Here is a 25,471-nt window from a genome sequence, read left to right on the forward strand (position 1 = left end):
GAGTGTAATTGTATGAGCATCAGCATTTGAGATTATTTGGCAGAATTTGAGGTGCAACACCATTCCGATTCTCCCTCAAATGAGGTCAGATTGTTTCAAATGCTGTTAGAATGCCGTAGGAATATTTAGAGTGCCGTGGGAATATTTAGAATGCAATCAGAGTCCAATTACAATACCCTTCGAATGCAGATCGATATTTCTCCACTTCGAATGCTCCTCGAATGTTTTAAGCATGGGTAAAACATTCGGGCTAGCCACAAGAATGGGCCCGTATGTTTGGAACGAGATCAGAATGTCGTCAGAATCGTTAGAATGTACTTCGAATATGCAGGAATGCAGGAAGAATTTTCATTCCAACGGCATTCCGTCTTATTCCGCCTCTAGTGTGACGGGGTGTGATACTAATAGGCCCGAATCTGCCCAGAATGCCCCCCCCCCCCAAATACAACCGAATTCAATCTGAATACACCCTGAATGTCGCCCGAATGAACTTTGTCGGGGCAAAATTCGGGAGTAGTTTTTAAGGTATTTGGCTGGTTTTGAACATTCCGAAAAGAGCCGAATCCCTCCACGAATGTTCCAGAATCCCTTCTAATTTTTTGCCCATTCGGGGAGGACAACAGAATGCTCCCGAATCTACCCGAATAAGTGTATTCGAGTGAATTCGCAGCTGATTCGGCTCCGGTGTAACCGAGGCTTTAACCCATATCTCATGATTTCAGCCTTGCACAAGGTTCGAATTTGGTGCAAAAAATCAGGACTATGATGTCAGACGTTCTGACTCATCTTATTCTTATATTATGGATCTTTTTTGTATGCCGCCATTTTGAACTTCAAATTGGGCGCCGTGGCAAATTGTATTTTAACCCATAAGTCATGAGTTGAGCATTGCAGAAGGTTTAAATTTGGTACAAAAGGAATAATTGTGAATTCAGACATTCTGACACATCTTTTTTTTATCTGATAGGCCTATTGTGGTTCGTTTTTATGGGTCCCCTTCTTGAAATTTTAAATGGCCGCCATAGCGAAATATACTTGACCCATATCTCAGATTGCAAACATTGCAGAAGCTTTGAATTTTCAATAGATATGCATTTTCATCGCGTTTGACATTTCTATCCAACTTTTTTTCAATTTGTGAATTGTTCAATAGGCCGCCATCTTGGAATTCAAAATGGCCACCATTGGAAAAATAATATCTAGTGGTAAACAATTTAGCAAAATGCAGTTTGAGAGAATATTAAAGCTTCAAATTTGACAACAATGTCCTAGTAAGACCTTTTTCCAGGTCATGCAGAATGACAGCCATCTTGCAATTCTCCCTATCACATATACAGCTCCGAATCTGAAGGCATGTGGCGCTCTACTTTTTTACCCTTAATTCTTTGGATATAAACTTGCGGTTATTAACGCGTAATGTGCAAATGTACGCTTTAATGCATACTAGTATTGGACTCTGAAGTACCAAATACCAGCATCCATAGATCGTATCTAATTCTGTCCTATAATCTCGCGAGGGATAAAGTTATTTTCTAATCTGTAATTTTACATTTCATAAATGGAATTCTTCTGCGAAGCTGCCCAGTGCTGGGTCGATGATGCCAAACAAGGAAATTCTGGAAACAAATCCATAGATGAAGAACTTGACGTTGGTAAAGTTACCAACCAAGTTCAGTGGAGAGTGTGGAAAATCTGCTTCGCAGGAAAGAACACTTCGACCTGAATTCAAACTCACGTATTTGTTCGAGACATTTCCAGAAAGGAGCAATATTATAAAAAAAAAAATGGCACTACAAATACCCCACAGAAATACCGGTACTATTTCGGACAAGATAATGCACGAATGTAAGAAGTGCTGCATCCGAGCGCCGATGGATGGGGCGGTGCGGGTTCATCGCCCAGACCCAAGCCCAGCTGCAGCCTAGCCGCACCGGAAGTGAACCTGAATGCAAAGCCGCCACTTCGTGGTAGCGAACGGGGAGTTGCGAGCTCAGACCTTCATTTACTGGTCGTAGGAACATTTCTTTCACTAAGAAAGTCCTTAAATCGCAACACAAACATTCTCCGAAACGGGTCATCAGGTCGATTCATGTTTGCTTGTGCATGGTGAGTTCTGTGCGTTTTGAATGTACGATCAAAGATCCTACACTACACTGTACGTATATAGGTTCTTTGGTACGGTATACGATCTTCCATAACCGCAAAACTGGACACGTCCAAGAAGCGGTATCCCGAGGTGATATCGCTTGATATCGGTTATATGCGGTATAGAGAATTCAAAACGGTCGCCATACAAACAAAATGTATAAATATTACCCCAGACATTAAATATTTGTAAAAGCCTGGTCTTTACACAATTAAAAAATGCTGATCAAAAACCTGATGCTGCCTCAAGACAAACAAACTAGCGCCTTCTGGAGAAATCTCCACACTCTAATTTCCCTCAATTGACTGAATCTCTTGATGATCACTCACCACTACAGAGCAATCCATTGATAAGAGATTCATCTTTGTCGTCACTCCGATGATTACAGTGATACACAAAATGATGAAGAGCAATCTCGTGTACATCCAGGTGTTTCGGGGGCAATTTCAAAGTAAAAACAATTCATATGTTGGACCGTTGTGGAAATGACATCTTTAGCTTCTGGAACAATCATGAGCAAATCATAGGCCTCATAATGGATCAGGGTCAATGAAGCATGACGGAACCTTCTCTAGGTGTAAAATCATTTGACATGAAAAAAATAACAACAAGTAAAGAAATTACTAACCTGAGCAGTCACTGATTATTTACTTGTGCACTCACTGTAAGTCCATGCTACAGGGATATCGGCCCTTTTGGTGGGTCCTCACCATAAACAGTCATCACCCTTGACCTTGCACACAGGAAGATCTGACAGCTCTAACGCCCTGAGCAATGCAGTGCATCCAACCATGGATTGGAAGAATCTGACATTCCTTTCTGCGTATAGTGACTCGATAAAGAGAAAAAAAGACCCTCGACCCTGACTTGCATGAGAAAACAATCAAACTGCAATACCAGGAACTGGATACTTCGGATTTGTGAACTCCATGCCTATTATACTTCCCATCAGAGCATACAATATTAACGTGTCTTGATGACAGTGGTCTGATATCCATCAGCATTAAACCATGTCTCTTTTGTCCCTCAACAATCTGACAAATACAAGGAAGTGGTGCAAGTTTGGTGTAGAATTCTACATGACCAACAGCATGTCATGCTATGATCTCCTGTTCAAGCATCAATGCGTCATGAACTCTTCAAAACAGGATTCTGAAATATAAAGAGCTTCGCAAGCTGCTTCATGAGACACACCATATTGTTTATTTAAGGAGGTTACTGCTATGATCACAGGCCATCTTGAAACCTTACCCATTCGAGAGAATGACGAGTTGGCAATATTTCTACCAAACTGTATATAGCAGCTAGAGAGATTTCTACATTCCATTCGCGCAAAGCAGACAAGAGGACTGTGCACCGCATCTCGCTTCCGTTGAAGAAAAGGTTAAGTTTAATTTGCAAATGGCTTGTACAAGTATGCAAGATTCATACCACTTTACCTCACCCAAATACGATCATAGAAATCATCTGATCCCATGATATAAGATGCATGAAAAGCTAGGAAACTTCATGGTCCGTGTTTATCTACCTGATGGATCTCTGCTCTAATTATAGCGTCTAATTTTGCTCCATTACTGGAAAAGGAAAATGTCAAAAGCACTCTCGACATTGTTGAGAGATGTTCTGAAGTTGGTTGTAAAAAAACAAAGGTACAAAAATGTCTGTTTGGACATGTCTTCAGCAGTACAGACTGGGCTAGAAAATTAGAGGGTGTCTCTAAGTGATGATGTACCAAGCAGTATCTAAGCCTTGAGTCAGAGTGTGACACAGTCCAGGCCTTCCAAAATAAATGACTTCAACCAGGGGAGTGTTTCCATTTTGGAAAACTTTGTGTCCGCGGTTTACAAGTACATGTACCAATGATAGCAAAACCACAAAGGTGAGTGGACTGACAGGTAAAAAAAAAATCTTGAGGCAGGAAAGCTCCAGCCTACTCTCGGAGCCTTGATACCATAACTCCAGGGAACAAAATTCATAGCACATAGCCAACAAAGGATAAAACACTTCTTCCGCCCAATTTGTGCCCCCACCCCCCCCCCCCCCCCACTGCAGAGGAATGAATGGAAGTAATCTCCAGAAGTTAAGTAGGCCTACTGTTTGTGTTTCCCGTATGTGTAACAGGGGTCCAGTGTTTTGAGTCCCCTCCACCATAGATGGTCATGGAATTTATCATACACCTTTTTAATGTTCTCGTTGCAAGAAACGCAATGAAGTCACTGTTACTTCAAGAAGAACCAATACTCCCATGCACAATCCTATACAAGTGCAGTTACTGTGAAAACGCACAGGATTATGATCAAGGCATTTACTACGTGGCTAGGAATGGTAAAGTCTTATACGGCAAATATCTTTCATCTAAATTCTGCGGGTAGGTCATGTCTATGAGAGCATCAGTCTTTCAGACAGTTATAAGGAGGTACTTTTGGAAGTCATTTGTGTATGACATCAGAATCACACGATGTCCCATTCACAGATTCTAAGCGTAAATATGCAATGCTTTCATAGGAATTTTCCTTCGGCAGGCATTTTGTATTTCAATATGGCGGTATCTTACAACTAGCAGCACGCAGTTCACTAAAGTGATTGACAAATAAACATGAATGTTCGAAAATGCTTGATTTTCTGTTTGAAGTGCTTACAGCATCAAATGTGAGTTGAAATGTAATTGATACATGCATATAATATATACTCTTATAGCCTTCTTGAATTTCAATATGGCGGCTAATCCAAATGATCCACCCTTACAGAATGTCCTTTATTTTTAAAGAATGTACACGTATGCCAGTATAAACATTGATGTTCTCAGAAGTTGCTTGTAACCAGAAATACGATTCGAAATATGTCTAGCCATAGCGGCCACATTGAATTTTCCAGAATATGGCAGCTGATCAAAATGATCCACAATCTCAGAAAAAGTGGCATGAACATTATTCAACATCATGAACGTGTTTTGGGGGTTTTTTTGCCCCTAATTTAAACCTTTTGCAATGCTTGCAACATGAGATATGGGTTTACATAAATGTTGCTATGGCGGCCACTTCGGATTCCAGATGACAGCCTATGAAAATTATCCATCACATCAGAATAAGATGTATCAGAATGTTTGACATCATAAATATGCTTTTTGCACCAAATTTGAACATTTTACAAGGGTTATAATATCAGATATGGGTTAAAATATATTTTGCTGTGGCGGCTATGCTGAATTTCAAGATGCCGCATGAAGTTATGGTGGGAAAAAATGGAACCAAAGTGTTTTTTCTTATTTATTTATTTAGCACCCCAAATTGACCGAGTTAGCTTAAAAAATCAATTCTGGCACAAAAAATTTTACGGGATCCAATTTTTCGACATAACAGACTGTACTAATATAATGTTTACTGTACCTGGTTCATCAGAAGGGTGTAAAAGGCGAGGGCGAAAGCCACAATGAAGAGAGCTAGTATCACGACGAACTGCATGAAGATGCGAAGAATGTCTGAAAGGGGAAGGGGGAGTAATTGCCACAATTAGAATTTGTTAATGGACGAGATCATTTGGTTAACAAATGACGTTATATCGTAAATCAAGGAGAAAGAAACGATGTTCATGTGGGACAAAAAAAAAAAAAATGGATGGAATGTTCATCTGTGCCCAAACTCTCATTTCCTGTGCTTTATGTCTTATAAAACTGTAATAATTGTATTCGCTAATACATACTTCAAAGATTATAACTTAATCCTGTATGGTTCGTCTTTAGACGAGCTATTATAGTTAAGGCCGTGTCACGCCTTTTCGGGCAAGCCTTGCGTGCGATTTGCGAAGAACAATTTTTACTACTCGGAGGTCCCAGTACATGACCTGCACATGGCAATACCTAGCAGGTATCTCACCCGTAGTCGCCCGGAGGTGCGCACGCAAATCTTTTTACCCGCAAACCATGTTTAGGCCCTGTCACACCTTTACGGGCATGCTACGCGGGCTTGTGGTGTGTGGGGATTTTCCAGCATACCAGACAATTTCTGAGGATGGACAATGATTTTGGCGAGTCAGAGCAGGTGTCTTACTTTCTGGACGCGTTCTACTTAAAATCTACTTGTGGGTATACTGTGTGACCTGTGTACCAGTCGCGTAAGTGCTGACAACTCAGTGAAGGAATTCCTCTGAAGGAATGGCAGAAGTCCCACAGAAGGTCATTATCTTTGCTGCATACGAGGACTGCGAGGTACCTGCATGGGAGTTGCCTGCGAGTTGCTGCCGCTAAGGGCCTCCTACTGGCGTTCTGCGTGGACCTCTCCGGGCATCCCCGCGACTCACCCGGAAAAAGTTTTGGTCATACTCAAAACTTGTCTGCGGTTTATAAATGGGATTTGCGTGAGCACCTCCGGGCAACTACAGTACTGCAACTAGGTACTGTCAGGTGCGGACCAACTGCGGAGAGCTCCGGGTAGCAAATTTGTTTCCCCGCAAGTCAAGCCGCAAAACTTCCCCAGATACGGTATGACAAGGCCTTGAACATGCTCAAAACTTGTTCCGAGTGAGTCGTGGGGGTTCGATCGCAGAGGTACAGGCAGATCAAAAGTAGGAGACCCTTACCGGCAGCACCTCTCAGGCAACTCCAACACAGGTACTTCTCAGTACCTGTAAGTCGCTCGTAACAAAAAACGGATCGGTTTCAAAGCTCTCAGGCAGGTCACACGGAATACACCCAAGTAGAAGATACATTGTAAGTAGCAAGCGTCTAGCAGGTTAGAAACAAGTGCGAAACTCGCAAACATTCTCCTGCGTGCTTGAAAATCCCTCATCGCAACAAGCCCGCGTAGCTTGTCCGGAAAGGTGTAACACGGCCCTTACCAGACATCAAAAGGTGATGATATAATGGCAGAGGTCATTTCATACTCTCCTTTTTATAGTGTATGTGAAGTGATTCATGAAATAAAATTACAAAAAGAAATTCCTGCGTGTGCCTGTAAGTGCACATGAGTGTGACCACTAAAAGCTTTACGCAGGGGTATGTACGACAGCATTTATGAAACAAAATAAGGAAACAAAAACAACATTCCGCCATCAGAATGTCATCACGATTCTCAAAGTTACTCTCAACACTTGAACAGCAAAATTCAGATGAGTAGTGCGTAATAATTACCGAATTGAGTCCACTCTAAATGAGTCAAATCTACAATGAGAATCTAAGTAAGTACCTGTATAAATGAACCTGTAGTTCGATGACATCAGCGTATTATACAGTACTTAAAATGCAGCGCTTTTTGAGGGAGCCAGGGTCCTTTTAAAGGACAAGTCCACCTTCATTTACATGTGGAATGAGCGAATTCAACAATATCAGTAGAATATTAGTAGTGAAAGTTCGGGGAAAATCGGACAATCCGTTCAAAAGTTATTAATGTTTTAAATATCTGCTCAGTCACTGATGGATGAACAGACTACAAAAGTGTATGATGTCACATGTGTACAACGATATAAGGAAAATAAAAAAGAGAATTTCACCAAACTTTACTTTTTGAATAACGTGTGTTGCGACACGGATTGTCGCCCCAACGCCCGTCACGGATTGTCGCCCCGAGCAGGAGGCGACAATCCGTGACGGGCGTTGGCGGCACGGATTGTCGCCCCCTACACGGATTGTCGCCCGCCCTCGAAGCACATTTTGCTGGGTAATATCGTTCTGGACATAATCATTGAAATACTAACACATAACTTACATGGCTACATCCATGCAAACATGCCATGTAAAAAGTCATGGTGAGGTTTCAAGGAAGTGTGTATGTGCGCGTGCACATGATAATTTAGTGTCCGTTTGTGCGTGTGTGTGTGTGTGTGTGTGTGTGTGTGTGAGATGGAAGAATGTGTTTATTATGTCAGTTTTTTTGCGTATGTGTTTTTTAGCTGCGCGTGGGGAGGGATAACTAGTAAGCTGTTGCTGGCATAAACGTTGATATTGATTTTATCAGCAGCTTTGAATTTGATGAGTTTGTTTGGCAGATTTGTATAATCATGAATTCGGAGTGGAGCTTGCGTGCGGGCAGATGCTGCTTTTCTGCATACGGCCCATTATGTCTTATTTATCAACATTGGGAAATCGTTTCATCAGGAAGGAATGTGGTATCGGTTCGGTGTGCGTGGGTATGTGGGAAGGGGGTTACATTTCGTTATTGCAAAAGTTTGTTACTCTGAAGGCTCATTCGTCCGAAGGCTCATTATTCCGAAGGTTCGTTATTCCGAATTTCATTTTTGGATCAACGAACCTCTATGTATAGGGAATTGTGTATTTCGGATATTAGAATGAAGCCTCGGAAAAAACGAAACTTCGGAATAACGGAACCTTCGCGTGTGTGTGTGTGTGTGTGCGTGTGTGTGTGTTTGTGTGTGTGTATGTATGTGGGTTGGTGAATGTGGGTGTGGGATGATGTAGGTTTTGTTTAATCAGTGGTTGGTGGGTTTTGGGATTGGATTTGAAGAAGGATAGTTATAAATGGTATGACAGATGTTGGTAGGATTTAATATTTAGGATAGATGTAGGCCCTAGATTTGTTTCGGATGGGGAGGGGAGGGGGTGGTCTGGTTTTTTATGACTGATTTCATTCTAGATTCGTGTAATGTATTTGTGGTGTTTTTTTTTATGTATATGCCCTTGTAAGTAAGAAGGTGTTACATCATCCAAACCAATGTATTCAAGGAATATAGGTTTGGTAGGGCCCTACATGTCAAAACTTTCTCGTGAAGAAATTGTTAGTAGGGTTGGTCTATAATCGAGTTATCTATGTTGAAGTGAGATTATTTGTGGTATAAATTGACAAATGGATTTGTTTCTGTTTCGAATTGCCATTTGTAACTTTTTTTTTCATGTTACACCCAGAATGAGTCGATTTATGAATGATTTGAATGAAATCAATGAATATCAAGGAAAAAAGTGTTGAGTTGGTTTATTTGCATTATGAGGATTTGTTTGAGTGTTTGTTGGTGTTTGTTTGTATTACGTATGTATTAGCGGTGTGCAATGGCAGTTCGTTTGTGCTAAAATCAACTAACGATTGACAAATTTTTTACGGCGTGTGGAAATTATTCGCTCATGCATAAAGCATGCCAAACCTATTCTGGGACAAAGAATAGTGGTATGGACGTTCTAGTTTATAAGACTGATGGAAGAAAATGACTGCAGTGAAAAATGAACAAAGACAAATAACATTTGGGGAGGGTACCTCCCTCGGATGTATTTTCTCTCGGTCTCTCTCTCGCCTAGCCTGCCTCACCGCTGATATTGGTTCACACACCCATACTATTTTTAGATCAACGCTGGTGTGAATTTTTTTAAACACGTGCTCATACACTCTGAAGGCGTTTGTATTGCCACAGTAGCGCCGCTATATTCCACATACACACGTAAGCATACAGGCACACGTATACACACAGACAAACAAACCACTACCACTATGACCACCACACATGCACAGTTTCTACATATTGTATTATTATACTCCAAACACACACACATACACACACACACACACACACAGACACACACACACACAACAAATCATACACATCACATATCATGCAACTCACAATACACACACACACACACACACACACACACACACACACACACACACACACGCATACGCATACCTTACCAGTCATACCCTTCCCACCAAAGCTAAACACCGGAGGAACCATCCCGAGCCCGGGGCGACAATCTGTGACGGGGCGACAATCCGTGTCGCAATATTTTTTTTGCCAACACGGATTGTCGCCTTCGAGGTCAAAAACTGGGAACTGCACAAGCGTCACGGATTGTCGCCAGGCGACAATCCGTGTAGGGGGCGACAATCCGTGCCGCCAGCGCCCGTCACGGATTGTCGCCCCGAGCAGGAGGCGACAATCCGTGTAGGGGCGACAATCCGTGTCGCAACAACGTGCACATTTCGTCAACTTGTTACTGACATATGTTACGGGTAATAATTTTCCCCCTGCTTTCTGAAAAAGAGAAGTCGAGTGTTCTTTTGTTATGCGAGAAGAGTGAAAATGTGTTGAATTTTCTGTATTCTTTCTTTACATCGTTGTACACATGTGACATCACAAGCTATAGTAGTCTTGTCATCCAGCCGCGACTAAGCAGAAACTTCAAAAAAAAAATCATAACTTTTGAACGGATGGTTTGATTATCCTCAAGCTGGCTCACTGATGTGTTCTACTAACATTGCTGCATTCCCAAAACTTGACTTTTAAATCAATCTGGAAAGCAATCTGAATAGACTTGAATATAGACTGCAAGTTTCGTAACCGTGAAAGGACAGTCAATTTGGTCCCTTGCGATGTTGTTTTATGGTCCCTGTAGTAGTCCCACTAATGGAGATTGTACTCAATTCATTGTCACTTCCAGATTAAAAAAAAAAAAAATGCATGACTAAAAGGAACGATACAATTACAAGAATTATGATTTGACATGATACGCTTCTTAAACTATTCCATCATAAATACCGTCGAACACAGTCGTAGACATAGGTACTGTGAGCTCATTCAACCACCATCGGCTTGGCTGATCTCCTTACACAATCGTAAATGTATATTTGGCAATAACATATAATGTACACAGTCAAAAGTGCGATGGTTGATGTAGTTCCAGTAATAGAATACCATGTTAGTTTCAGGCTATCCATACTTTGTAGACATAGATGCGACTGAAAATTATCTATAAATAATGAACTAAGATTATATAATACAAATAGTTATGACTGTAAAGGCCATCTTAGAACATATCCATTGGAGATGATTATTTACTTTATATCCAACATGGATTGACAAACTTGAGATTGGATAAAAATGGATTCCATCAGCCACGCAGATTGTTATCTTTTAATCGTGCTGAATATAGGTTTTCCTGCCCAATTTTATCATAACTTGCATTCGACTTAAAGATGCGGACATTCAGTTTCGAGAAAATTTGAATGATCGCCAAGATCAACATTCAAAAAGGTAACTAGTTCATTAAGTTCAATTTCATCAGCATGCAATTTTATGAGTTTCTCAGACAAGGGTGTAAAAAGGGCATTTCAATTAAAAAATGCAAGTGCAACGCATTCAAATTCGCATCAGCACCCCGTGGAAAGCGTTAGGGAATTCAAATTCACAGTTAGGAAAACAATTACAAAGTATAATGAATGGGCAGTGTTTTCCGTTGTTGCTTTTATTCTTTGTGTAGTTACTTAGCTGTTGGAATATGCAAACATAATATACCTAAAAATGTGATTTTTTACTTATACCATATAGCTTTATTCGTACATTTCATTTTAGCCGCTGCTACATTACAGAGTATATACGTGAACATCTCGAATACGGACAGAATTAGTGCATGCAGTGGATGAAGTATGACCTTGGAAACCAGCAAAACTGGCGATATAACCCTTTGGTGAAATACGTCTATCTACAGCTAATCCGATTGTGGAAACTTATGAGACTTTGAAATGAAAATGAAATTGTATCATCCAATCGTATGACAGTGAAAAAAAAAGGCCCGTAGAAGTTGTGTATGTTGATTGAATGCAAACGTTCAAAGTGTGAAGTTGTGTTCCTCTAAATGAAATTGAAACTGGTATTTGTCACAAATTTGGACGTCTATCCAGCTGGCGCGAAATGGAATGCCAACTTTAAGTCGTTTAACCGAAATAATTTCTCTCTAAATTGAATGAAATAAAATCTAAAAAGAAAAACATGAAATGAAATTGAATGCTCAGAGAATTGAAATAAACCGTGAGAGGAGAGCAGTGACCAAAATTGCTTGAATTTGAACATCTTTTCATTAATTCGATTGCAAATCTGATGAAATTGGGCGGGAAAACCTACATTACATCACGGGCGGTACAAGCGCGGTCCGCGGCATTCAAAAGAACGAGACTAACGTTAGATCTATGACGATGGAAAGCGATACTGATGTATCGATAATTGTGCAATGTGCACGGTCGTGTGCCACTAGAACCTGCTTGGCATGCTTGGACTTGGCCATGGCCGATAGATGCGAGCAATACCTTTATCGATTCCAGTCGCGTGTATGATGAAAAGTGCTAACGAAAAAGTATATCACATATGTGATAGTATACCATGGCACGGCTGTTGGGAGCAAAACATCTCTCGGTCTCGTGTTCCAAATTCAAGTAATCCCATCGGTCATACATACTTATGTGGGACATAATAAAAATGCCTTTTCGAAAGAAGTCATATTTACTTCTGAGTTCTCTCAACAAAATACAGGCCCGTCGATACGGTGCAATTAACTCATTTATAAGAGGCCAATTCTTTTGATTTCGTAAAGGTCATCGAAACACTGTGCGGAGAGAGGGGCAAAAAATCTCGAAATTTCACCTTCTCGTATCTCCTTTATATTACCCCAAATCCCTCGTACCTTCACTCATATATTTAATATGGAGATATCATCCTTCTTATGATTTTTTTTTTTTGAAATTCTGATGTATCTTTCGAGATATGTGCATTTTTGTCTTTGAGTCGACCGTGGGAAAGGACTACGGTTTTTTTTTAAAGACATACTGCGCCTGCATGAATTTGCATTTGATTAAAATATTGCTAGCCTGTATGCACCAGACTCACTACCTGCGAAGTTTCGTGTTTGCGCAATTAGTAGTTAGGTGAAAATAAGAGCAAAAAGACAACCGAATTTAAGAGGAAATACTGGACATGCTCAACTAGATCATCCTCCTGCGCATGCGTTCTCTACTAGTCAGTGCACGCTTAGCCAATCAAAGGTGTCAGGTTCGCCGCAAGGCGATAGGGCTCGGTTTTCGGTCCACAGGGGTAACGTTTACTGGTGGTGAGTGGGCGAGAGATCAAACCTGCAATGTGCTTCAACTGTTTCATGCAGTTCCATCTTTTTTAATGGTCTTAGCGCTTTTTGGAAAACAAGATCTTCATATATATATATATTTATACACACACACACACACACACATATATACATACATAACATTATAAAGATAGATATAGTGTAAACACATGACAAAAGCACGTGCCTGCACAGTGTCGCTACCTTGGCACATATCCTTATGTTTTTATTTTTGTTTTTTCATGACATGTGATTTGATTTTTTACATTAACGGCCATTTTATTCATTTTGTTGCCGGGTAGAAATAGATTCTAGGAAGGATAAAAAGAAATAAAAACCGAAATTAATATCCTGGATCAAAAGAAAGAATACAAATCGAAACATAGCGTTAGCAATAATGAGGAGATTTGATCTGATTTTGATTTGATTTCATTCTTACACATGTCAAACACAAATAACGTGAAACAATCGATTGAACATAAGACAAGACATAGCGTCATAACAAAGAAAAAAGACAAGAGTAGACAATTTTAAAAACATAAAATGTGGATAACCTATTTAAAGGCAGAGCTTGTTATGTATACGTCCCTTGATTAAAATTTTGGCATTGTTAAACAAACAACCTAGTAACGAAAACTATGACCCCGTTTACAGTGCGGGGCTGGGCCGAGCCGAGGCCGAGCCCGGCCTCAATTGCGGGGCCGCCCCGCAATTTTGTCCGCTTATAGTGCCGGGCTCGGCCCGGGCTTTTAATCCAAACCTTTCAATATTTTGTTATTGTGGCGCTCTGCTTGTAAACAAACGCAATTTGGTATAGTCTGGTTTCCAGCCGATGGAAAAAAATCCTTTGCAGGACAAAACCACCTTAAACTATACTAGTTTTCGACGTTGAGGGCGTTAATACCCTGAATAGCAAAATAGTACGGGCAGAGGGTCTGGAAGCCAGACTAAATTTGGTACCGCATTTGGCCCAGTTTGCGTTTACAGTGAGAAAAGGCCGGACTCCGCCGCGGCCGAGCCGCGGCCGAGACTTCCTCTAAACTGAGACCCGTTTACAGTGAGTGAAAAGGCCGGGTTCTGCAAAAAGGCCAAATGCGGTACCAAAATCGGCCGCGTATTTGACCAAGCTCTGCAGGGTCACATATACACAATCTTTACTAGGTTATTACTCTTGAAAAGCGGGCTTGTTGGTGCTAAATAATTTGTACAATTGATAATCCTTATAGCTCGCTTTTGTATTCTGAAGATGGACTCCATTCGTATATTTGAACAATTCCCCCAAGCAAGTATGCTACAATGAGCCTACTTTGTGCTTCACATGATTCCGCCACCTTCATATTTTACACGTTTTCTTTGTTTGTTTGTTTGTCTGTCTGTTTGTTTTTAATGCAACGTTTGTAAACTAATTATGAAAGTGGAAATAAATGAAATGAAATGAAATGAAGTAATGGAGATACGGAAGTAATAAGGTCGAATATATAGTACTTTGTATCGGGAAAACATGCCTAAGCTTCTGTACAACACCAACATGCCTTTTTAATTTGCTTGTTCCTGCCAAGGTGATTTACAATCGATTAAAGGGCCAAGTAATTTAACTAAATTTGTCCGTTGTAAGTTCACGTTGTAAGTTTATTGAAACTGAACCAGGTTATTGTACTAATAAACACCATAAAATTAGTTTGTTTTTACGGATTTCGGGATTATTTGTTGATTTGAATCAAATCATTAACTTGATTCATCTCAGAGTTAAGCATATAAAGTAACACAGTATAGGATTCAAATGCGTCAAAAAAAAAAGGGAAAAAAAACTTTAATCATCCTCAAACAGCAAATAGCAGTCACTATCAATAATGCTGTTTATGTGTGTCATAATAAACACGTGTCTTCAAGTGACGTACAGATGCTCAAGCGCCCCGGAACACTTCTGTTTTTTTTTTTTTTTTGGGGGTGGGGGGGGGGTGGGGAGGGGCGGGGTCAAATCTCGACTGGGCCACGTTAATATAACGGTGTGAGATCCTCGGCGACGGAGCGAAGCGACCCAGCGTTAGGAGGGTGTGGGAGAAGGGATACCCCTCTCTCACAGAAGGGGCTTTTTGTAAAATCAGCGTGCAAAAGTCGCGTTTGTAGAGCATTTAAAGGCAAATTTCTAGGGAATTACACATAGTTAAAAAAAAAATCAGTGCAAAGGACTATGATTATAACATACGGGGTATTATGTATGTGACGGTGTGAGATCCTCGGCGAGGGAGGGTGTGGGAACCCCACCCCCACCCCCCTCCCCACCCCCGTCCCCACCCCCACTTTGTAAAAAAAACAACAACAACAAAACCAAACAAAACATTACATTTGCGTTTATAAAACAATTTAAATTATATTCCTAGGGAATTAAACACATTAAAAGGACCAACATACTGGGACACGTTAATGTGACGTGTGAGATCCTCGGCGAGGGAGCGAAGCGACTGATCGGGAGAGGGTGTGGGAGGGGAGATACCCCCTCTCACGTTAAGGACTTTTGGTTTAACCCATATCGGGCCAACTACGGGATATTCCGTAGTTCGTCCGAACGCCGCAGGGGCCACATACGGAATATCCCGTAGTGAATGAAATGACATTTGAATGACGTCATTCACTTCCGCTAAGTACTATGACTGTGCTATGCATTGAATGGCAGCATGTTATATACCATATTAAAGAAATTTTCTTCTTCTTTCAGATAATATATAACTTGTGTATGTTTTTTTCATTGCTTGCTAATAAAGAGCGATTGTTTGAAGAGTTGTCTGTTTGTCGGCGTGTGTGCGCGAATGGTGCTGGGCCACTTGGGTGTTTGTATACACAGGTGCGTTGGCCCGATATGGGTTAAAAGAAGTAGCGTTTACAGATCATTTTAAATCAAAATTCTAGGGAATGAAAAAAAAATCTCTGCGAAGGACTATGATCATAACTTATGAAAACTATTCATTTTACAATAAGTACGCGGGCAGAGCGAGCGAGCCACTCTCACTTTGCCTTTCGTCTGAAATATATTCATTAAAAGCTTAAACGTGATCATATTATTCGAGCAATGAAAATTATTCTTATATTGCTAGAAAGTAAAGTTAAAAAGGAAAAATGAAAGATTTACTAAAGATATGTTTCAGGGGGCACACTGGAGGACGCGAGGCTATACCATCTATACACTAAATTTACCCATAAGTAGATATTAGTGTAAATATACTAATGTATGTTATTAGTGTATCATAATATTCTCCCCGTTAGATACTGCGAAGAGGTCGGTGAAGTTGTTTTTTTCCCCGTATATAGAAGACGATGTCGATGAAATGTCGCCATCCAGTCTTCGGTATTTTGCAAGCATGTTCTCGAAAGGACGAGAGTGCACTGGTGAGATCACAAGACACTGTCGGTAACTTTAAGGTGTTTAAAAAACAAGATAAAACAATGTTTCCTTCCCATATTTTCCTTTGCACGTTTTGGGGCCCTCTGTATAACAACAAATTTATAACGAACAGGCTCAAAGTTGTACTTTAGTACAGTTTTCGATACCGAGCAAGCCTCGCTTTCAGACAACGCTGACTTGGCTGTGAGACGCCGATTGTCTAAAATCGTCTCAGACATCAGATCCAGCTGTGCGTTGCAATAGTGCACATAATAATACACATTTTACAAGTGTATAGATCATAAACATAATTATCGTGAACAATGAAACATGTACACAGTACACTTGTCCACTACAACAAATCAGGGAATAAACATTTTTGTAATATCCGGAATGTACATGTTTGTTTGATAGATACTTTATTTTCTGCAAATCAATTTATACATAAATTACATAATCATGAACATGGGAAACATACAAAGTATATTTGAAACAGAGTCGTTTGACTTGCATAAACAACAATATAAAAGGAAATTAATGATATAATATTACAGTATGCATGTCTATGCAGCAGGGATTACAATAACAATATTACATTTAAGAAGCGATAATGCAGAGGGCCGCCATTGTAAGCATTGCTTGAAAAGATGGCCGGCCCGAGGAAAAGGTAGGGACGTATTAAATTCGTAACAATACAAATTCTGCTGCGAAGATAGCAGGGGAAAATAAACTCTGATGTGTGATGGTGGTGAATGTGCGTGCAGGTGCTTGAAAGTGCACAGGGGCAGATAGGCTGGAATTTAGAATGATAAAATTGGTTTGCTGGAAGAGTGAACGACATATGATGTTGCTATCGGGAGACCAACATGAGTCATATAAATTATTCGTGCTTACCTCGTATTTATTTTGAAGTATACTGCAGTAAAATATGCTTCTTTAAGTTTGCTTTGAATGAAAACAAGGAGGCACACTGTTTAAACTCCTCAGGAAGAGTGTTCCATGTATCCGGACCGTGATGTCTAATCGACTTTTGAGCAAGTAAAAGCTTTGGATTACTTAAATGAAAATCATGGGAACGACGGGTAGGGTATGGGTGAATATGGTCATTGGTTACTAGGGCATTATGGAAAAATGGTAATAAATTTCGAATGTGTTTATACATAAATATGGCAGTTAGGTATAAGTGTATATCATGGGCCTTTAGAGTTTTTAGGCGATAAATATGGGATCAGTGTGAGCCAAAAAATGTGAATGTGTGCATATATGAAGAGCCTTTTTCTGGAGAAGAAAAATTGTGTTCAATTTGGTTTTGCTACAGTTGCCCCATTCAATATTGCAGTACATTACATATGGTAGAAATAAGGTGTTGTATAACATCATTAAAGTTTGATCATTAACTAAATATTTTATTCTCCTTAAAACACCAGTTGCTTTGGATATTGCTGTTATAATATTCTGGACATGAGTATTCCAAGTTAGATTGCTATCTAGGGTCAATCCTAGGAACTTGGTTGAATGTTTCTCAGCAATGTTTATATCATCAATAGAAATACTTTGAGGAAGGGTGGGTTGGGATTGAAGCGTATGAAAATGTATAAAACATGTTTTATCAACATTCAATGAAAGCATTGCTTGTAATGCGTACAGTCGGTTTTTTTTTCCCCCAAAGACACATTTTAATTACCAAATCCAGGGGATGAAAACCGTTTCAAGATGTGCATGGCAGTTGATATATATAAAAGGTGAAAAAAATCTAAGAAGTGATATGCCTATTGACTGGACACAGTCAATTTATCAAACTGTTCGAGTAGACCAATTGCACTAAACATTGGCAAAATGATTGTATGAGGCATGGGGTTTAAAAGCGCAGCTGCATAATCTTCGAATGTCACTGCAATTGCTCGCATACGATACCGCACATACAAGCATAGTTGCCAATGCCAACATTCCTCGTTATTATCGATAATTGCTGTCGTGCCTCTGGGCCGCTGAACAAAGTTTCCTATCTTACCTATCAACATGATCACATAGATGCCGAGTACTTGAAGACGCCGTACGAAGAGTATTAGATTGATCCAAGCAAGGAACACGGCAATCGATCCACACTGCCACTGCCAGGCCTACAAAGCCAAGCAAACATTGAATTTAGAATAGAGCACGTTTACAAAGTGATGTTTTTGACCGAAAAATATAAATAACAATACTTTTTTTGTGTGTGTTCTTTCAATGGGATAAGTAGAAGTACTATAATCTGTGGCTATAAAGTGTACTAATCAAAGTGATTCTGCAGGTCAAGTAGCATTTACTGCTTATGTATAGAGAGTGCTATTGCTGGAGCAACGATTAAAGTGACAGGAAATTTCCCATTTTCAATTTGTTGTTTCATTTCTACCATTGGAGTAAATCCGGAAGGGGGGGGGGGAGGTGGTTAGTGGCCTGTTCAATCATCCCCCCCCCCCGAAATTTGGAGAAAAAAAAAAAGAATGGAAGAAGAAGAAATGTCATTGTAATGATTTCGGCATACTGCATGACGTTCGAGAGCTACATCTTTTAGGATTTGTATACGTTATTTTCTCAAGCGCTGGCTCGCTTCGCTCGCTCGCAAATATCAGATGTTTTACAGTGTCAGCATACCTGCTATGACGCGCGCCACACGGGAACATCTACAAATTACCTACGTAAACAAGGAAACATACTCCCCCCCCCCCCCCCATTGTCTGAATCTTTGAGCAAACGATGATAACTCAGTCAGGAATATCTCCGGGCTTCCAGGGGTGAGCAGAGACGTCGATCCCCCATCCAACATATTCCCCCAGCTCATTGCCTTGAATAGTCTTTATTCTATTTACACTTTTGATAGAAACAAAAATATTTCACCATATTATATACATATCCTACTTTTCTGGTAGAAACAAAAATAGAATATTTCACCAAAACGGTGCACCAGATCTCTAGATTTTAAATCTAAAATGCAAAACCTCCCTCGTGTGGGAGGAGGTATATTCCCCTCCCACACACTCCCACGCACATTGCCCTGAATGTATACTGTTCGTACTTTTATAATAGAAACACTAATATTTCACAAAGAGTGCACTATATCTATTTCAAGTTTGAAACTGCAAAAATCGCACTCATGTGGAAGGGGGCAGCCCCCTCCAAACCCTCCCCGCACACTTCCCTAATATATGTCTTTTTGTAAGCGTTTTGATAGCGACAAAAATCGAGTATTTCACCAAGAGAGTAGATCAGATCTTTGAATTTCAAGTCTGAGATGCAAAACTCTACTTCGTGAGGGAGGGGGCCATCCTCCGCCCGCACACTTCCATGAGTATCTGTTTTGTTACTTTGTTGATGAAAAAAAAATCACCAATAGGGTGCATCAGATGTCTGAATTTTAAGTCTGAAAATGCAACTCCCCTCACCCCCCCCCCCCCCATTCTAAAAAGAGTTCAACGCCTCTAGGGATGACTGTTTTAACTGACTTAATTAAAAATTGATAAATCTCATAGAAATATGAAACTAATACTACATAATGTTTTATACCGAAGTAAATATTCGTATAACCGTTTCATTTATATCATTTCATTTCATTTTTGTGCGTACACATCAGGCGCGTGTGCGTATCATGGGCTTGTACTCGTGCTAGTATGAGATGACTATCGCCGATCATCCCCCATCTCCCCGGTACGGTTTACTCCGGTGATTTCTATATCATCAAATAAACATTTCATCAAATCTTGGGATTTTTCGTCATTAAGCTAACAAATGAATCTTCTCTTCCTTGATCTCTTCAGCAGAAAATTCTGAATAAGCACTGGACACGAAAATACTTTACCAGTCGTATGCTTATTCCGCTATGATATTGGATCCGACTCAACGGGAGGACAAGCAGAATGGCGAGAACGTAGAGGGTCCACTCTAATAGATTGCCCCAACCAAAGTACAACCGGCGTTGCAGGCACATCTGAAAAATCTGTTAAAGAAAGAAAGGGAAAATAAAACAGGTAGAACACAAAAGAGATATATGATTTCATAACAATAAAATTTGATCAAAAAATCTGCGGTGGCAATTATGAATTATCAGATCATGGCTCTAAGTTGTATAAAATCAATGAAGCAACTCTGGGACCCTTACCAGTGTGTCTAATAAAAAAATACAACGATTATAAAAAGAAGTGAAAGAAGTGACACCAAAGCTTGTCTTAGCACTTATAATCATGCACTAAGCTCTAATGAGATCTTTCGTTCCTGAACTTTGCGTAACATCCCTCTGTGTATGAACAACATGATAAACAAGATCAGAAGTAGAAGAAGAGGGCGCTCGCTATGGAGGTGTTCGGAGATATTTTTGTGAAGCTCCGGGAAGTCTACCCCAAATTCATCGAAATAACATACACATGAACTACTTACACCCCGTAGTTTTGTAACCTACTATGACTACGAGAAAAGGAGAAAAAGTGCCATTGAGAGAACCATATTCGCTCCGGCAAAAACGGGAAAAAGGAAAAACCCCAGCTCGACCCACCGTGGCAACTCGGACAAACCCACGCACACAAGCTGCAGACGTCTCATCTTCACCTGTACAACAAACGGACGCCAGGCCCATACACTCCACGAACGACAGGCCTATACATACCATGGACGATAGCCCCGTACATTCTGTGGACGACTCAGCGAATTCAAATATGGTGTCATCCCCAGTTGACTGGGTAAGTCGAGCTGTCTTCCACGAAACAACTAACAAAATCATTGATAAACTTGACTCTCTCAATTCCAATATACTTGCAATGAGAAGTGAATTATCTGATATGCGTGCATCATTAACGGATCTACAGGTGGCGGCTGCCGATTCTTCTGCTAGATTAACCAAAATAGAGAATGAATCTTTGCCTGAAATGAAAAAGGAGAATGCGAAAGTTGAAACTGATCTGAGAGAAAAGATCCTTGCTCTTGAGATCCAAGACAGAAAAATGAACCTACTGATATATGGGGTAGAAAAAAAGTCTGGAGTAACAACTATTGAAGCTGTGAGGAATGTGATAAAGGAGCTGAAATTTTCATCGGAAGAGACCAACAACATGTTTCTGGTGAACGCCCACCGTCTTTCACGTCGACCTCCCCCGGGGGGAGAGGAAGGGCAGCGCGGACCCGACCCTATCATTGTACGTTTCGGATCCATGATTGATCGTGACGCAGTACTCAGCGCTTTTCAACAAGCCCAGGTGCGAGCAACCAATCCCAGGGACCTGCGCACCCCTGTGGAGCCGGGAAATGTGCAAACGCCGGGAAATGTGCAAACGCCTGGAAATGTGCAAACGTCTCGCCGGGAAATGTGCAAACGTCTTGCCGGGAAATGTGCAAATCTCTAAATTTCATCAACGGGAAATGTGCAAACGTGACGCCGGGAAATGTGCAAATGTTCAATTTTGCCGGGAAATGTGCAAAACGTCGCCGGGAAATGTGCAAACCATTCATTTCACCTATATTATGTAAAGATGGAAGAGAAACTCTCAATCAAAGCTGCGCACGAACCATTACCATCTTTACCACCTGTCTTAGCGACCATCTGTCTTTTTATGCCTCCGCCACGAAGTGGTGCCGGAGGCATTACGTTTTCGGGTTGTCCGTCCGTCCGTACGTACTTCCGTCCGCTTTCGTTTACGCGATAACTTGAGTAATATTGACTGGAATTTTACCAAACTTGGTCCAAGTATAAAGTATGATGGGGTAATTATTCGATAAGATTTTGGGTGAAATCGGCCTGAGGTCAGAGGTCAAAGGTCAAGGTCAAATCATGAAATTGTATCCGTTTACGCGATAACTCAAGACTGGATCGAGCAAATTTCACCAAACTTTGTCAGAGGATGATGTATGATGGGGCAATTACTTGATAAGTTTTCTAGTGAAATCGGACAGAGGTCAAAGGTCAAAGATCAAGGTCAAATCCAAAAATGTATCTGTTTACGTGATAACTCAAAACTGGATGAAGCAGCTTTCACCAAACTTGGTCCAAGGATGATGCATGATGGGACAATTAGTTGAGTAGATTTTAGTGACATTGGCAAGAGGTCAAAGGTCAAAAGGTCAAGGTCAAATGATAAAAATGTTGCTATTTCTCCCATATCTATGCAATGCCCCAAAGTATTCAAATCTTTTCTTGAAACTTAGTGTAGACATGTACTACTGCGTAAAGATTCTCCAAAGAGAGTTTCATGTCATAAGGTCAAAGGTCAAAAGGTCAAAGGTTAGGTGAAAATGTTGCAATATCACTTTTCTCGCAAATGGTTCAATGTATTTTCATGGAACTTGGTGCATACGCATGTACTGACTGACAGGGATTATCTAGGGAATTTAGGGGTCGTGGGTCAATAGTCAGGGGGTCAAAGGTCACGGTCAACTCCTCAAAATTTTACTATTTCCATCATATACTAGTATATGCAATGCCTGCATTATTAGTTTTAAAACTTAAGTATACGTGCATTACCTAATGGAGATTCGCCGGGAAATTTCCAGCCAGAAGGTCAAAGGTCAAAGGTTAAGGGTCAAGGGCCAGGTTTCAATGCCCCCCCCCCCCAAAAAAAAAAAGAAAAAAAAACAAAAACAAAAACTATTTGTACTGTAATTACATTTTTTTTTCATACCGTGGAAATTACTCAATGCATAAACTTATAAAAGGGTCCGTCAGAAGTTAAGTAAAATTCTCAATTCCCTAAATATGTGTACCTGCACTCTTAGACAATTATAGCAAACCCAGTTCAAGGAAAGTGAACATTCAAGATATTTCTGACAAACCTGTCATTTCATTATTTTGCCAGTTATGTGAAACTGTCATCACACATTGTGAAGACATTGTACTATACACCTATTGGGAGAATCATGCATTATGACGGAGGCATCAGTCGCCATAGTGACATTTCTAGTATTTTATTACATTTTCAGCATTTTCTTGCAAACCCTACAACGATTTTTCACCAGATTTCGCAGATAACATCTTAATGGGGATAATTATGATCGTAATTTGTCAAAATGAGCCCCCCCACCAGTCCTAAGGGGGGGGGGGGGGAGGAGTTGAAGCCTCAGAGTCACTATACCATGTATAAACGCTTGATTGTTTTTTTCTTCATCTGTCGAACCGAAAAAGAAAGAGCTAAGTTAGTGCTATGAAGACATTAATGACTAAAATTTCATGTTTGATTATGGCGGACCCAGGGGTGCCCTGATCGGGGGTGAGGGGGAGGAGGGGGATTTTCCACATTTTCAGCATTTCTCGAAAAATCTAGGACGGATTTTCACCCAACTTGTGAAATACAGTCATATTTATGGTAATATAGTCTTGATTTGTTAAAATGCCTCCCCCCCCCCCGTCGCCGAAGGGGGGGGGGGGATAAAGCTTCACTTTTAACATCCCAAAAATCTGGATTTTTTCTTTAATCTTCTTCTGTCAAACCGAAAGAGCTAAGTTAGTGCTATGAAGACATTAACGTGATTAATGAATGAAATTTCATGTTTGATTATGGTGGGTCAAGGGGTGCTCAGATCGGGGGGGGGGGGGGGGGAGGGTGATGGGTGGCGGGGGATATTCCACATTTTTAGCATCTTCTTGAAATATCTATGAGGGATTTTCCCCAAACTTGACAGATAGCAAGATTATGGTAATGTTACTATGATCTAAATTTGTTCAAATGAGCCCCCCCCCCCCACTGCCGAAGGGGGGGGGGGGGACTGCGGGGGGTTGAAGCTTCAACGTCCCTAAACTCTGGAATTTAATCTTCTTCTGTCAAACCGATAAAGATAGAGCTAAGTTAATGAAGCGTTTAAATAATGAATGAAATTTCATGTTTGGTTATGGCGCGGATCAAGGGGTCTCCAGATCGAGGGGGTGAGGGCAAAGAGAGGAATTTTCCACATTTTCAGCATCTTCTTAAAAAATCTACGACAGATTTTCAGCAAAATTGGCAGATTGCCTCTTTACGGTGATATGCACTTAATTTGTTAAAATGAGCCCCCCTCCCATACACACACACACACACACACTGCTTAAGGGGGGGGGGGGGTTGAAGCCTCAGCGTCCCTAAACTGCAATTTTTATCTTCTTCTGTCAAACCGAAAAAGAGAGCTTAGTTAGTGCTATGAAGACATTAATGGCTGAAATTTTATTTCACGTTTGATTGTGGCGGATCGAGGGGTGTTTTTATCGGGGGAGGGGAGTTGAGGGGGAGGAGGGTGATTTTCACATATTCTGCATCCTCTTGATAAATCTTTGACGGATTTCCACCGAACGTGGGAGGTAGCATCTCTAGGGTAATAGAATCCCTCTTTGTTCGAAGGGGCAACAAGTCCAAGTTGTTCCCCTTCCCCAAAGCTAGGGATAAGACCAGGGTAGCCCCCACGTCATCTAGTAAGCAGAAGTGAAATTTCATCACAGTATAGATCTACCTTCTAAAAATGTGATAAGATTGTGTTCTATTACTCTTGGTTGTATAGAAAATTTCTTTGAAAAGTATGTATTCCGGGTTTTTTTTTTCATATGTATAGGGTTTTCAATAAAATTCTGAATTCCACCCGAACGACCCCACCCCCCTCGTGTTGGTCCCTTTCAAGTTCAAGGGGCGGAGATGAGGTGGGGGGGGGGCTCCATCCCCTCCCACTTTATGGGTTGGGGCAGTGCTCATTTCGACAAATTGAGGTCATATCACCAGATAAATACGCTACGCTACGTTTCAAGCTTGGCAAATATCTATTATATAAGGGTTTCAAGAAGAAGCTGAATATGTGACAAATCCGCCTCCGCCGCACTTAACATTAATATTCATGAATAAACTTACCATAACAGGCACCAGCACTCTATTAGCTCCATCATTTTTGTATAGAAGTTTTTTGTTGTTGTTGTTTTTTTGTTGTTTTTTGTTGTTTTTGTTGTTTTTTGTTTTTTAAAGCTGATATATAATTTTATTATCCGAGGGATGCGTCTTGAGTTTTCAGGAAAAAGACAAAAAAGTGAAAATTAAGCCTCCTTCCTACCCACTCACCTTTTTGGGCATCCCTTCATCTGTCATTGTAAACTTGAGCCTACATCATGCATTAACTGTATTTACAGTACTATCACCATAAAGATGCC

General features: G+C 40.6%; 1 protein-coding gene across 1 annotated transcript in view; it reads right to left on the bottom strand.

The window, feature by feature from the left end:
• The window catches only part of LOC140243019 (transient receptor potential cation channel subfamily A member 1 homolog), a 90,886-nt gene that overhangs the window by 51,563 nt on the left and 13,852 nt on the right, over positions 1-25,471 (bottom strand). The window contains 3 exon segments of the mRNA XM_072322760.1: positions 5,533-5,624; positions 18,365-18,473; positions 20,189-20,326. Of these exon segments, the coding sequence (XP_072178861.1) occupies positions 5,533-5,624; positions 18,365-18,473; positions 20,189-20,326 (339 nt within the window).

Source organism: Diadema setosum, chromosome 19, assembly GCF_964275005.1.
Source record: "Diadema setosum chromosome 19, eeDiaSeto1, whole genome shotgun sequence".
NCBI lineage: Eukaryota > Metazoa > Echinodermata > Echinoidea > Diadematoida > Diadematidae > Diadema > Diadema setosum.